Source organism: Schistocerca americana, chromosome X, assembly GCF_021461395.2.
Source record: "Schistocerca americana isolate TAMUIC-IGC-003095 chromosome X, iqSchAmer2.1, whole genome shotgun sequence".
Taxonomy (NCBI): Eukaryota; Metazoa; Arthropoda; class Insecta; order Orthoptera; family Acrididae; genus Schistocerca; species Schistocerca americana.
In genome coordinates this window covers 845,383,636-845,400,013 of record NC_060130.1, presented here as the reverse complement: position 1 = coordinate 845,400,013, position 16,378 = coordinate 845,383,636, and the positions used below count along the sequence as shown (strand labels likewise).

The following is a 16,378-nucleotide window of genomic DNA, read 5'->3' as shown; positions in this document are numbered from 1 at the left end:
ACCCAAGTTCTTCTACACGCATTCCAGTAACACTAGAAAGTAATATCTCAGGTTCTGTCGGCATCGCTGATAAATGGTGTGCTTTCGGGTGTACAGCCGAGTTGTTGATTCCATTTTATGCGTAGTTTTTCAGCGACCGACCCAGCCGTCTCGTTCAGATGCTGCGAGAATGTGTCGTTGTGCTTGCTCTTTTCCCGGACCCCAACCAGACTGTCGAAGTACAGTGAAACACGCCCTTTGAAAAATTAGTGAATTACAGTGCTGATAAACCTCTTACGTTATTTGATTTTCAAACAGCTGAGCAAAACTGATCGTGCTCAGACATTTCTCTCTTTACTTATTCTGATCATCAATAAAATGACACACAATATTTATAGCGCAACGCAATCTGACTTTCACTAATCCCTACAAAAGAATGGCCCTGACTAACAATAACCTATACTTTTCATGAATCACTTAGCTCACATAAATATTCGTTACTCGAACTATTGCAATACAGCGAGCGCCAATACTGCCAGCTACATAAAAGATTCTAACTACTGAAGGCACGGTTAACAAATGAAAGATTTTGATAGAGAACAAACAATGTATTTACCTTAATGGTGTTCAAAAGTCATAATATATATATCAGTTCGTGACATCCAGTCTTACAAATTTACTGTCTCTGATGGACACACGTCTAGATCATCCGCTCTCAAAACTACGCCATCTCTCTCCCCACATCCACCACTGCTGGCGGCTCGCCTCCAACTGCGCAACGCTACGCGCTGTTCACATCCAACTGGCCAAATTACAATAGCGAATTTTCCAACAATGCCAACCAGCCACAGACTGCACACAGCACAGCCAGTGATTTTCATATAGAGCGCTACGTGGCGTTACCAGCATAAAATCCTGAACAGCCTACTTACAACTGTTTCCTGTCGCAAAGCTATTTATAGCTGAGTTCGACTCCCGGCGCCCGCGCGTCCTCTGAGGCTCATTTGTTTTTCAGATATCGTACTATTATTCCGCGAGACGCACATTCCCGCAGCGTTTTTGAGCTCTGGCGAATGAGACGGATGAGAGTAGTAAAATGAGTTCCGGACATCAAGCATTGTTTAATAGAATTTCCCCACAACTTTATGTCGATAGCCGACCGGTGTGGCCGAGCGGTTCTAGGCGCTACAGTCTGGAACCGCGAGACCGCTACTGTCGCAGGTTCGAATCCTGCCTCGGGCATGGATGTGTGTGGTGTCTTTAGGTTAGTTAGGTTTAAGTTGTTGTAAGTTCTAGGGGACTGATGACCTCAGAAGTTAAGTCCCATAGTGCTCAGAGCCATTTGAGCCATTTTTTATTTCGATAGCCACTGTCCCAGAGATGTGAAGACATGCCCGGAAAAACGGGCAAATGTATGGACTTCGAGATAAGTGTTGCCTGTTTCTGAGTATGGGAACTATCGCAATTGACATTGGTCTCACCCTTGAATGTCCTAATGTGATATTTAGGGGCGAGACCAATGTCAGTTTTAATAGTTCCCGTACCCAGCAACCAATGGCAACAATTATCTCTAAGCTTTTACATTTGACGGTTGGACCGTTTTTGCGCGCATGTCATCTTTTGGCGTTTGCAGCACGTTACTGGTGTCGTCGTATTTCAGTTCGGCTCTACAGCCGAATGCACATCACTAATACTGGAAGAAAACAAAGAGTTTTGATGACATTATTGTTTAGTGAGTAGCACTAAATCTTAGAGTAAGATGTCGAGGCTAGGCACAAATACAGCGAGGATGGCTGGAGTGGCGGTTGGTGCAAGAAACGGAGGAGAAGAGCGGCTCTTGTTTGTTGCAGACAAGTGCGGCGGCGACGAAGGCTCGCTGCGGGTGAACGGCAAGGGCAAGAAGATGCGCAAGCCGCGCACCATCTACTCCAGCCTCCAGCTGCAGCAGCTCAACAGGCGCTTCCAGCGCACGCAGTACCTAGCGCTGCCCGAGCGCGCAGAGCTCGCCGCTAGCCTAGGCCTCACCCAGACGCAGGTATGTACCACGCGCTCCTGCGCAACCAACCTCGCCCAGCTCACGCCAAATATCAAAACAATCTCGAGACTAGAATTGGTCTCCGTTAAACCACGAAAATTCTAAAACGAGGGGAAGACATCTTCCCAAAAGTGTCCTAATACCATATAGTATATCGTCAGCTCTCCGCACATCGATGGTGGGCGGCCACATTTTTATTTCCAGTGCGTATCTTTGATTCGGCAGCTGAGTTAGTGAGATGTATTATCATATTATATCCGTGTTGCTTGTACATGAATAATTAAACTGAGGGCCGAGGCCTGGATCAGAGTCAGAGTCCTGGTCCAACTGCGTTTGAAATTTCGTGCTCCACGTTAGAAAGAAAGATATCCAGTGCAAAGATGTATCAGCCCCACTACTTCCCTTTTTAATGGTGTCCAGTAAGATATTGCATGTGACACAGACTGTAGCGTAACATGGAACGAAACTAGCATTTACATGTACTAATGTTCATTCATTCTCCGTTTTTCAGTGTAGAGTACTATTATGATGCCCTCGCATAAAGCATCCACTATATTTTTGGGATGAAATGCGCGAAAACTAATTGAAGTAGGAGATATGCGTCATTTAAGAGCAACTGGTCGACAAGTCTGTGGTCCGCGTCTCTGAAAGTTTACTGGAGCCAGAGACGTAGTCCACAGCTAATGTAGTCATTTCTTCGTGTCCTACATCGTACCTTGCTATGTGTTCTGTAATTAGTATTCTGTAACAATATTCTGATACACAACTAGCACATTTTTTGATATATTATATGTGACTATTTGTTCACATTAGTTGTCAATATTCAGCTTGTATCTGGCAGTTCTAATTTCTTAGCATTATTACGACTGAAGCTTCTTAACTATGAACTCTCTTCACGTAAGGTGAGCCCGGCTGGCCTTTCAACATCCGCTAGACCCTCAAGCTTATTACACTTTGTTCTGCTTTTAAACTAGACGTAAAGTTGTAGCAAAGATCCAGGCAGTAGTCCGTGTCCCACATAGCTTCAGTAAATTAGAAAAGAGCGACTGCCTTAGGAATAATGTCTGTGACTGACTGTAAATTTCAAAGATATTCACCAGCCATGGAATTATAATTTCTTTTTCTCAGCCTGTAACAGGAGAAAGAAGGGCACAAATTCTCATGAAGCTAATGAAAATGGTTACTTGACAAAGCAGAAAAACGTGTTCTCGTTACTTCTTCCCATCCGTATCGAAAGTTAGGAGATTTCGTGTCACTTACACACGCACACACACACACACACACACACACACACACATACACACACACTACGGAACAAGGTATGTTTTACGATATGAAAACTGTGATGTATACAGCTGATGAATAACAAAAGCTCTGAAATGCTGTTTTTCTGCAGCTGTATACCTATTTCGTAGTGTGAGATATAATGATGACTATATTCTTTTGCAAGAGTGCGTTTTTCGAAACAGTATTAGCTTTATTTAAGAAGTATCATGAAACATGATTAACGTTACGTCAACTGGTAACACTGTTACATATGCCATGTAGAAAACAGGAGTAGATAAAAAAGATGAGTAAATAGAATGAGATTTGTAAAATCTGTATGTAAACTACCTCTAGAAGAAGCTGAATACGACAGGGTGGTAAGTATGACAATGATGTCCACAACACATTTAAGAATAAAAGTTGCTCACCGTATCAAATAATTCAGCAACTGTACCTATAATACATCTGCACGTAGATGTATTATCGAATGAAATTATATAGTGATCTGAATTTCAGTCACTAGACAAAGCCATTTCATCGTAATACCCTGAAACTCAAATTAATTTCTATGTATCTACTTGTATTTTAATTACCTTATTGAGAACAAAACAGCCAGAATTTTTGGTTTCCCAAATACCAAGAAATCCTTAAGAGATCTATGAGAATGTAAATTCTTTTCCTTCTTTGACTTGCCCTGAGAGCTACAGTAATGTAGTACATGGAGGTACGTTCCACCTGCAACTTGTCTTTACCTACTATGTCAGCTTATTAATAATTATCAAATTTTCTTATTCCAGGAACCTATCAAGTGGTGTAGCGAAGCTCTCTAACATCTGCTATAGACTTAAGTGCGTACGCAAAGGATATTGTGAGAACGAACGGATGGGAATCAATCCCGTGCCTTGGTCCTACATACAATAAATACTGAGCTGAAAAGAAGATATTAAGAAAATACTAATTCAATCAGTACAGAGCACATCCACACGGTATTTCCGTAGAACGTGAGAGCTGCAATTACTCCTTCGCTGTTTGCGGCATGCCTGCTAAAGCCGTCTCGCGCTTGTCACAGAATCTGTTTATTTCGCGAGGGAGAAAGCTTGTTACTGTGAATGCCATCACTAACCTAATAAGACTGCCGAAAGATCAGGAAATGAAAACACAGCTCCCTGTCTCGGGAACGGAATCTATGGAACCATTAAGCCGCTCCGAAACTTTGCTTCCGTCAGCAGCATTCACGCAAATGGTGTAAGCTCAACATTAAATATCAATTAAGGGGTGGCTGTATCTGCGGTAGGGATTGGCGCCCTGTTAACCCTCACCCTCTTCATTACACTTCGCTAATTAAGATAGATTACCGGAGATATACGATTATAGCGTCGCCATATATTTCAGTCAAGTACTGAGACAGAAGACTACCATTTTCCACGTATTGAAATTGCACCGTTTCACGCACGTATCCATCATTCTTTCGCCTCTCATATTCGTTGCAACGCCATTGTTTGAAAGTTCCAAAGAGGAAAAGATGTTGATTTGGATAGCGTTGACAGACAGTATCTATCTTAGGGCGTGCTGTTTCAGGTATCTCATTATGGTAGAGCAAACACTGGCAAAAGATGATTAAACAATTATTCCTGCTCCTTAAAAACATATAACTGTCTTTATTGTCTTGAACATAAACAGCGCAACTTCTTCAAAAAGCCGTACAACCAAGTGTATTAGACACTTTTCCAAACGTTTAGGAGAGCGTGTGAACTTGACTCAATCACAGCTTTCTTCCTTTTCTTCCTTTGTTTTCTTCCTGAAACCTCTTCTTTAATCCACTGTGTTTTTTTCCTCCGTCCGTCTCTCCCTATTTTCTCTGTTGTTTCTTTGGTTTCTTACTTTCAGTTTTACTTCTGAACTATTCTATGACCTTCATTTTTTTTCTTTTGAAATTTTCTGTTGGTGCAGGTCTTCTTGTATTTCTTTTATCCAACTGGTCTTTAATTTGATTGTATTAAGTAAGTCAAAAATGTTCTTATTCAGTCTGTCGTCCTCCATCCTACATAGGGGTCCATAGAAGTGTAGGTACCTTATATGTATTTCCCTGATTACAACGCATTCTCTGTATCATGAAGATAACGTCAGTGTTTGACCTTCCCCTGGCGGTAAGGTTCATGTTGCTGACGGAAATCTTTGAGAGTAACTCTATGCTGAACTTTTATTTCGTAACACCCAGTTGTTGGTAATAGAAATTTTAATCACAAAGACGTCTTTGAGAATTGAAATGAGAACGACTTAGTCTGGTTCGGAGCTTTTGTGAGGAGCAGTGAGAGGTCTGACGTCGTCTCTTTATACATTCCTTACTAATTACAGTCGATAATAGAAGAGCGTGATTTTACAACAAAATTCGTGGTGAAATCAGCCCTGTCAGTATAAGTGATAACAAGTTCTCAGATCTTCTTATGGCAAACAGTCATGGACACTTGTCCTGATTCTATTTCAGAAACATGTTAAAATGGACTACCGCCCAAGTTCAAAAGATCAGCTAACCGTAAAACTGCTATACTAAATAAATAACTGTGAGATGTTTCGTATAAATATATTAACAGATGTGCACCCAAATGCATCACAGTACTTTAGACAGGGGTATATCTCGGATTAATGCACAAGAAGAAAATAAGACTCATCTACTCTGTGTTTAAAATTGCTAGAGTGAAGTTAACCCAGTGAAAAGTCCGTGCAAATAGACATAGCGGCATCGGAAGAGGGACTAAATCCATGCTGTCGCCTGCACAATAATGGTACTTACTTCCCGCTCACATCTAATTTAATGCCAAGGGAAACAAAAAAGCTGCAGTGACGTTGAACTACGAATTTGATTCGTGTTCGTGTCGTCCATTGAAGACAAGGTTACCAGCTCGATATGACGGGGATGGTCTAGAATCGAACTAATCAGAAATATTTGTCACACACGTAAGTTACACCATGAGACGACTATAGCAGGAACCTTTCCACGTTGGCCGATCGCTGTGTAAGGGTTAGTGGTAAGGACAGTAACACGCTAATGGCCCGTCTCCAAGGCTAAACAGTGTCCCTGTACAACTGCCACACGGAAGATCCGAGTTCAATTTCCGTCACTGTCAGATATTTTTTTCCTTGGTTCAAACACTGTTATGCAGCTCATTCACACCATGGAGGAGTTTCTTGAAAAAGACATCCTGTTTCAAAAGCTGGGATATCGACGAGCATCTAGAAGTCTTCAGATAAGGTCGATGCAATGCTCGATCGAAATGTCGAAGCCCGTAGGACAATAGCGCACACACCAGAAATTATTTTAACGTGCTCATACTCGAGCACTGACTTGTAATATAGAAGTCTTAGTCTCTTTCATAGGTAGTATCAGAAAAGCAGATGTATTTCAATAGCTTCTTCGATATATTCCGTTAGCAAACATTTACGCAACCAGGATAGACATATAAATGGGTTTTGGAGCTTCTAATAACCACGCATATAACTAATCCCCAGTCAGACAAACTTTCCGTCTGCCACATTCTCCTGGACTTGCAGTTAAGGTTTAGTTGCTCAATTTTAAACATTTTTGTTTTATTTGAGGTACAAGTGCAGTGTCATTACAGGTAGATCAGTTGCTACGTTTTTGATGATTTTAGTAGGGAAGAGGAGGGAGGAAACTACATACGAGCTTTTCAAAGCCACCTTGTCAACTTATCAGCGTGACTCAGAAAATATTCTGAAATATGAATAAAAAATACTGGAGAGTTCTTCAAACTCCGTACCAGCTGGTTAAGAATCACTGTGCCGAGCCGATCATTTGAAATACTTCCTGAAAGTACAGCTCGGAAGGTCGGAAGTCATAAAGTTGCAGCCCCACCAGGAATTTCTTGTAGGTTGCACTACAAAAGGTCTCCCACACATCAATAAGAAAGCAGCAGTCGTTGGCGTGAGCGCAGTGACAAAATGAAGTCGCACGACCCGATATTAATTGACCCGCATGTCGCGCTCACGAACATATTACCACGAGGGATGTGCACCGAGCCAAGCCGGCAGCGCGCGCGATGTAATTCCTGGCCGTAACACGACTTATAAATTCCGGTAATGTTACAAAAAGGCCACGGCCGCTAAGCAAATAAGTTATAAAACGAAGCAGCGGTTTGTTCGGCTTCCAGACGGCCACTTGCAAGACAATACCCGAGCGACGCCAGGGACTCTTCAATTTCCGATTTCACGCCACTGCTGCACATCGTAATAATAAATATAAGTCGGCTCGTCTGCGGCGGAGCCGACGCAGCAGCGCGAGCAAAAAAGCGGCGCTTGTTGCTTATGGCTGCGACTAAAATGTAACAGTCAGAAATAAAAGAGACGTGCCGACACGGAACGAAAGCGGATTGTGTCGCGGGAGCCCTGCACGTCACATTCCATTAGCGATTACCGGGACGCCACTCGCATTCTGCGCTCGTCGATATCTGCGCCACAGCTTCCTCCGCATTCCCGGCACGGCGCCGCTCCAAATTTCTTATTTCCGTACCTGTCCGCTGATGATAAACTATCCTGATGTGAAGAAACGCAGCCCACTGTTACCTCCGAAACATTTTACAGGTACCGTCGTCCTCCTAATGTAGACAGTCGTGTTAAAACCTGGCTACCGTGTTGGGTAACTCTGGCACCAGAATTCTTCATATACAGCGTGAATAAACATCTAAAAGAAGGTCTTTAATTTATTTTAGTCTCTAGCTCCCCCAGAGTATTTTCTTGAGAAGAATGCAATCCTGTTAAGAAAGTTACCTTCATAAAATCACAAAGGAAATAATCCTGATATTTTTCACACGATTACTTATTACTGTAAATAACTAAAATTTAAAAACAGTCATTGACATCCCGGTTGGAATTAGAAACGAACAACTATCTTTTAGTTACATGTATCCATGGCGCCAAGTCCGTCCTTATGATTCACAGTAAGATTACCATTTAAGAACTGATGGGATAACTAAAAAATAATTGATATTAAGAGATTGAAAAAATCAGCCAATCAGTTGCAAAACAGAGGTTTATTAGCCCTTCTGATAGGTTTCGATGTTCCTACAAGTATCTTCTTCAGAAGGAGTGGCCCTTGTTACATGACATGATGGTACATTAGATTAGCTGAAGCCGAGTGGCTCTTGTCATATATAAAATTAACGAAACAAGAAATATCCCAAGCCATGGCTTTAGATAGCAGCCAGATTACATTTAGTGTACTTCAGAATGAATGCTCACTAGTAAATGCCCACAGGTAGAGGCTCTTGGCAACATAAAATTGTAATTGAAGTCACAGGATAAATATTTGCGTAAGATACGTGTACATCATGCCAGAGGCTAAGACCCACTCCTTCTGAAGAAGATATTTTGTAGAAATATCGAAACCTAGATCAAGGGCTAATAAGCCATTGTTTTGCTACTAGCTGGCAGATTTTTCCAATCTGTTCAGATTTACACAGTTGCTGTTTCGCGCCATGTTTAAGGTTTTGAAATTGATATTATTTTGCCTTATCAGACAGGATTACTGAGAATAAATTTCACACTGCCAGGACTGTCGGAGACTGACTAGATTTTAGAATCTGTATCTGTGGTCTAAAAACAACTGAAGACTTTCTTATAATCATTTAAATCTTAGAAACATAAATCACAGTTCATAAATTTCTAAGATATTCTGATACTACATCGTGAGTTAATGAGAAGGAAATAAGTGGTTAGCAAGAACGTTTCGGAACCGAGAACCTAACAAATACTTCTATTTCCAACAGAATAATACTTTTTGGACGGCTTGGAAGAATAAAAAGAACAGGAACCACCTAAGTCAAGGGTACCGTACCATCACATAGTAATCAAACGTTCAAACTTCACTGTGATTTTGTTTCAGCACCAAGAAATTCATAACCCAATCGTTGTTACTTTCTTATTTTCAAAAAATCATACAGAAACGTTACTGACAAAGCGTACTGCTGCGGAAGTATATAAAATAATGATGCTTCAACTGTCATAATGAAGACATCTGACCAGTATGTCCGTATCAAATGTGGTTTCCATTAAGACAATTATTGAACATAGTTCTTAGAAACTTTTATTCGTCTTAATATATCAGACACCACCGAACACGCCTGCGTCAGTGTATGGAACGGATACATTCGTGCTATACGACAACAAAAACTGACCACTGGAGTGTTCTACGAACCCTCTCCCAAACACTGAAGTGTGAACTGCAAAGTAATCATGTAGATGTTTTATAACAAATTTTGTACGTGATGAAACGGCAAATACTTGCTGCTCTTACAAAAGGCATTTCTTCCAAGTAACACATTTTCGAATTATGGCTATGGACGAAAAGCCAGAAGCCATTTACTTTGAGTTGTGTTACTACAATTTTCGTGGACTGAAATTTTGTGAAGTGTTTAGCTCTCTCTTCTTAATTTCATGATGCCTGCTTCTACGCCGGGTGGACTTTTCCGCTATGAGAACGCTAGTTGGCTAAGATGTGCCTTTTTTCTTGACATTGGTATTTGTCCAACTTGTTGCGACTATTTTCAATTATCCGGAGGGCAACTGGAGGAGGTAAGTGCATATCCCACCACCCTTCGTATAGTTCAATACTTATTTGGTGTTCGACGCGTGCAATTAGCGTATAATTCAAATGTTAGTGGAGAACTTGCCCAAATTTCCTCCTTGAGGATGTAGGCATCACATAAGCGCTTGCCTTGCCGACGCCCTACCTGATCTTCGATTCTGATGCAAGCTGTGGATTCTAAAGACATTTGTCTTACTTAATTCTTCTACTAACACGGTACTTAATATGTCTGGCCACTTTACTAAGTCGACCAGTTAAAGAAGTGATAACAGTCAATGTCTGGTGTTTGCGAAGGGTGTCATAAACGAAGGAAACTAATAAGACATCATCTCTCAAGCCGTTACATCGTGGTTCCAGAATTAATGTTCCATTCTGCTGTGGACTGTGTGATAGTGATAAACTTGCTAACAGATTAAAAGTGTGTACCGCACTGGAACTCAAACACAGCCGATGTTCTTACCAGCTGAGTTATCAGAGCACTGAATCCCAACTTGTTTTCGACATGGTTTGAGTACTGTTTGTAAATCACTTTGATGTTAGAGAAATAATGAAATCACGGAGTGATTCTGGTAACCACCGGAAGTTATTCGATGCCTGAAACGACAGTGGAATTCAGAATACGACAGGTGCGTAGCCAACGACCTGACGCTGAAGTATCTTCATTTATGTGTTGCCCAGAACTAAAAATTGTTGTTTTAAATTCACATGTTTCGGCCCTGTTAGTCACGTTAAATTCGGTCTACAGGTGTCTGCTCTTGACTCCTTCTAAAGTTTGATTACAATTTCTTATCCTGCACCTTTTTCGACACAGATGACAAAGCTGACGACGAAACAACATGTAAAAGTAAGTAACGTCACTCCAAAATCCTACCTTAGAACTACTTCAGCCCAGCACCTACAGTTCATTATTTGTTAGTAAATTAGGAAATGAAACTGTAACTGTAAGAGTGCTACGATTGAGTAGAATAACGAATAATAAAACTACCCCACTGTCTCTTGTCCTTCTTGATGATTAATCTATGCACTGTGATGCTCTGCGCAAAAGTAGTGTGGACTGTGTGTAAATATTCAAAACTCTGATAAAAAAAGTTTTCAAATGAATCTGTAGAAGGTGCATCATTCCACCAATCGAGGTTCATTGGTTAAAATGCGATGAAACTTCTGGAACACCTGTCTGACCTTATAATGGCAACAACGGTAGATGCGCAAACGGACGCTGCTTCTCAGGGTACCGTGATATGAGATAATTAAAAAAAATAACTTAACCCTTAGGTGGACCCAACACTGTAGCTCACTTTGTGAGCTGTGGCAGCTAATTATGAAGTCAGACGCACAATTATTCGTAGTTTTAATAACCCGCTACTACGTACGTCACTTAATTGACCTTTGACATTTCTCGGGACTGCGACCTTTCAGGATGCTCTCGTGTCTCAGAAACGAGTACAATTAGAGAAATGAAAAGAACCGAGTTGCTTACTCAACGCCGTCGCCTTGACTCTCATCTGTAGTGGGGGCTAAAATGGTGGTTTCTTCTCCGCGCATTTGTATTACGCTGTCAGGACCTTACCGGAACAATAAAGTCCACAGGTGCTGCAACCACAACAGTATTTGGTACAAAACACGCAGTTGTCGAGTATTTAAGAAGTCTCGTCCACACGTCACGCCATAACTAATGATAAAGCTTCTCCTTACTAATCAACCATATTAATGACATATTAGCTCTTAAACTGTCCGTGGAGAAGAGGGTGTTAAAAACGATTCTGTGCTCATAAATATTTGTTTGAATCAAAATGCAACAGTAAAAACGAACATTATGTCTTAATAAAATGAGCTACGACGTGCTATTACTACCAAATGTCGATCGACTGAGCAGATAACAATTAAGTGGTCATAACAGCGAACTGTAGCGCACCATTGTCTCTTAGCGGAGAAACTCGTCTTTTTAACGAAATAATTACTAGTTGATAATTAGTTCTTAACACCTCTTACTAAAGTAATCTGTGGTTTTAATAAATAGACACACGTCTGCGAAAACTTGTTTGCTCCTGCACAGTTATGTGAGTGTAAACCACACGCAATTAACTTACATTTCGGCTTGCCTTTATGTATCGCTTACGAGGTGAGCTTGCTCCCCCTTGATTAAGACCGATGAAATTAATTTAAAAGATAATTGCAGGTTGCTAGGACCGTAAAGAAGAGTATCTGCGGTGTGATTACACCGTTAAGTATCAATAGACTTCTCCGTCTCCCTCAATCACGGAGAATGTGGTGATACGTAAATCTTTTATATTGTAAATTACTCGCAAGCAGCAAAGCCTGCGCTGTTAGTAAGCTGGCTTAGACGGACTGGAGCAGTGGCTGGATGTAAACGTCATCACCTAAACACGCGTTCGCCTGCAAATGTTACCAGACCAATACTCCGTACAGTAAAAATTACTATTCATATCAAACTAGATTTCTATTGCAATCTGAAAGCCGTCGAAAGTGATCTATAAGCGACATACATTCCATACTCCTGTCCTCCTCAGCCTGTCTTTTAACGCACGATGTGAGGTTGAGAAACTAAACATATCACTAGGAGACAAGCTATTTTGCCACTGGGGGTAATAGTGTAACAGTAAAGCAGTCACATAGAGTCGAGTTAATGTTCGCCCGCACCATCCAAAGTTTAGAGGTTTATCTTAAATGACCTCAGGGTGTTACTTTCTGGAAGAACACCGTTAATATCTTATACCTCCCATGCCAGAGCTGAACCAGAGGCCAATTTCCAATGACCTCCTGCGCTGCTGCCTGGATATTAAGATCTGAGATAAACCTAAGAAGAAATAATACTTGACTAACACTTGATTGTCTGTGCCAGCCGAAATGCTTCACGTTAAATTTCATCGATTTTACTAACCGGATTAGAATTTGCATGACAAATATAACACATCTGCAGAGCTTCTCCGTACTCTCGTACGGCACGTAAGGAGCCTTATCTATCACATGCCTGCGCGTGTGGGCACTGCACGGCCATATTTGTGCCACTTAGATTAGCACGCTACGGCAATGGCCCTCTCTTTACTCCTTTACAACTAAGGGAACTAAACGTCGATAGGCTGTACATAGCACTGTAGTTCAGCTTCGCATCTCAGTGTGTTCCTTGGTGTATTTAAGACTCTTCAAAGAAGAAAACACCACTCAAGGATTAGGTCTTAGACTTGTTCCGACTGTTTGACTGCTGGCTAACGGGCAGTACGAGCAGCGATCTATGATCATGGGACATGTAATAAGCATGTCGCCAGTCAGCCGTTATTGCTAATAGATCAGTCATGATGATGCCGCTGCTTCTTTATTGACGCAGCTCTTCTCCTCATTTTGCCTCAGTGGACTCCGTCTCAGACCTCTTCACCTCAGAAAAAATCACAGAACGTGCCGGAATCGAACCTGGGTTCTTCCGTGCCGAATGAAGCGACCTCAACCATATTCTATTTTTTGCATAGCACTTACAGTAAGGCATTAGTTAGAGACAATAAGCTCGCACAAACTGTACAGTACCACTTACAAAGTAACTAAATATCATCGAAATAGGTTTTGCAACTAGCTTGCTGCTCAGTTACTATCAAGATGTCAACATGAATAAATAATTTTCTTACAGTATAATCCTTAATATGACACAATGAACTGTTTGAATCAGCAGCTTTTTTAAATATTACTAAATACTTATGGAACAGCTCAGAACGTTTATTTCTTAGTTCTATTTTTCCAACCGATTCCATGAACAAAATAAGAACATTAGTGTTAGAAATCCAATTCGATATTAACACTCTCGGAACCAATTGGCATATCTTCTGCAGAAGAATTGGACAGATTCAAGCATTTGATAACAAAGCAGCCTATCTGTATTTACAAACTGGTTGGGTCAAATGGCCCTGAGTACTATGGGACTTAACATCTGAGGTCATCAGTCCCCTAGAACTTAGAACTACTTAAATCTAACTAACCTAAGGACATCACACACATCCACGCCGGGGACAGTATTCGAACCTGCGACCGTAGCGGTCGCGCGGTTCCAGACTGAAGCGCCTAGAACCGCTCGGCCACACCGGCCGGCTACAAACTGGTGTTTTACTTCATCTTCAACCCCATACACAGAAACAATAACTAGAGTAGCAACAACATAATGGTACATTGCTCAGCAGTCATTAATTACTGAATAAGCCACATTCCAATGTATCAGTCTATCACAACTGTGTGTAATGGTAAGATGATCCCATATTTTTCCACTGGTAGTTAACTTAGTGGATCACTTGGTGATAGCTTCACACATATCCCTCCATCCCTCTCTTCACACATGGCTCCATTTAACACCAGAACGTACGGCTGGCCCGGGGAGGGGGAGAGGAAAGGAAGCTGTGGCTTATCATCAGCAACAGCAACTGCCCCATTCATCGAAGAAAAGTTAGGTACGAGGGACACATTTCACTAAATCAGCAAACAAGTAGTTCTTATAACGAACTGAAAAGAGTTTTGCTTCATACCACTACACAGAAAGATTTTCCAGTGTACCATTCAGCTACGAAGGCGGTCCAAGATTCTTTATGTCATGCTAATTTGCCGAAAGGAGCGATATAGTCAACGTAAAAGTAAGGAAGGTATGTAATTATGTGTTTAGCGCCTTTTCGACATATGGGACCGTAGAGAGAGAAAGGGTGCAAACGGGATCGGCGTGATGTTGTCGAAACAACTACCTCCATATTCACCTGAAGTGGTTTATAGAAATCACGAAAAACCTAAAATAGGGTTGACGAAGAGAAATTCAACACCACTACAGTCTATGTTAATCTTGTTCCTTAATTCTTGTACCACTTTGCGAATTACGCCCCAACGATAAGGAACCGAATGATGTTTCTTTTGTTGTACACAGAGTCAGTAGGTATTCACAGTACGTCTAATCGTCGTTCTTGAATCAAAAGGCAAGTCTATATCGCAGATCTTTTTCTCTGACTCATGACAGATGCTCGAAACTGCAGGACATTAACATGTTGTATAATCATATAACATAATTTGTTCTTGTGTAAGACAACTTGTTTGGAGCTCTAAGTACTCCTTTGTAACACAAGCGGATTATGAAAGCACCGACCATACTAAATTCAACTTCCCCGTTCGTTCAGTAACCCAGAAGACTACATATACTGGGTGATCAAAAATGTCCGAAAACCTGTCAGAGGATATTAATACTAGCTGTGTACACCCTTCGCTTTCTTGGCGGCTTCAACTCTGTTGGGGACCCTTTCAGTGAGGTGCCTGAATGTCTGTGGAGGAATGTAAGCTCATTCTTCCTCAAGAGGCGAAACCAAAGATGGAAGTAATGTTGGAAGCTGGGGACTGGAACAAAGTCGACATTCCGTCTAATTGCAGAGGTGTTCCATTGCGTTTACGTCAGAGCGCAGAGGAAGCCAATCCATTACAGAAATATTATTGTCCACAAACCATTCTCTCATAGATGCTGCCTTGTGATAGAGTGCATTTTATGCTGATATAAACAATAATCGTCGACGAACTATTCGTCTGCTGTACGGAGTAGACAATGTGTTCATATCCTACCGCATTTAGCGTTTTCGTACGCGCAATAATGGGGCGTCACCCTAACCACGAAAAACATTCCCATACTTCAACACTCCTTACTCCCTACGTCGTTGTTGGCACTACACATAATGGAAGGTGACATTCTCTTGGCATTCGCGACACTCAAACCCATAGCTCGGGCCGCTACAGGTTGTACTGTGATTCATCGCCCTAAATCAATCGTTTTAAGTCATTCACTGTCCAGTGACATCGCTCTGTGCCGGTCGGAGTGGCCGAGCGGTTATAGGCGCTACAGTCTGGAACCGCGCGACCGCTACGGTCGCAGGTTCGAATCCTGCCTCGGGCATGGATGTGTGTGATGTCCTTAGGTTAGTTAGATTCAAGTAGTTCTAAGTTCTAGGGGTCTGATGACCTCAGATGTTAAGTCCCATAGTACTCAGAGCCATTTTGAACATCGGTCTGTACATCACCTCAAGCGTCGCTTAACACTGACTATACAAATGTGTGACTGAGGAGAGGCTGTTCGACCATTGTTCCCCATTCTTTTAACTCCCTGCGCACACACAGTGTGTTAGCTGGCAGCACTTTGGCACTTTGGAAATCACGATTCATTCCTTCCGTTGATTTCATGAGACTTTTGACAACCATGCATGTTTGACGGTCCGTTTTTCTCATGCAGTGAGGTCCGCCTGGTCTTAATTTAGCTACGGCTGTTCCTTCGCGTTTTCATTTCGCAACAGTCCACTTGGAGCTTTAGAAGGGTTGATATGTCCCTGATGGATTTGCTACACGGGTGACATCCAATGACTAGTCCATGTCCGGTGGAGCAAATGTAGATGTTCTATTCCTTGATTCCGGAAAGCTTTTGACATAGTTCTGCACCATCGACTACGGAAAAAATACGAGTTTGTTTACAGAGAAGTAACGTAGGA

The 16,378-nt window shown here is 41.7% G+C and overlaps 1 protein-coding gene across 1 annotated transcript in view; it reads left to right on the top strand.

Moving 5' to 3' along the window:
* LOC124556454 (homeotic protein distal-less-like) overlaps positions 1-16,378 on the top strand; it is a gene marked incomplete at its 3' end in the record, with an annotated part of 298,563 nt that overhangs the window by 65,519 nt on the left and 216,666 nt on the right. Inside the window, exon 3 of the mRNA XM_047130405.1 lies at positions 1,830-2,014. Coding sequence (XP_046986361.1) covers positions 1,830-2,014 — 185 coding nt within the window. The remainder of the gene's footprint in view (positions 1-1,829; positions 2,015-16,378) is intronic.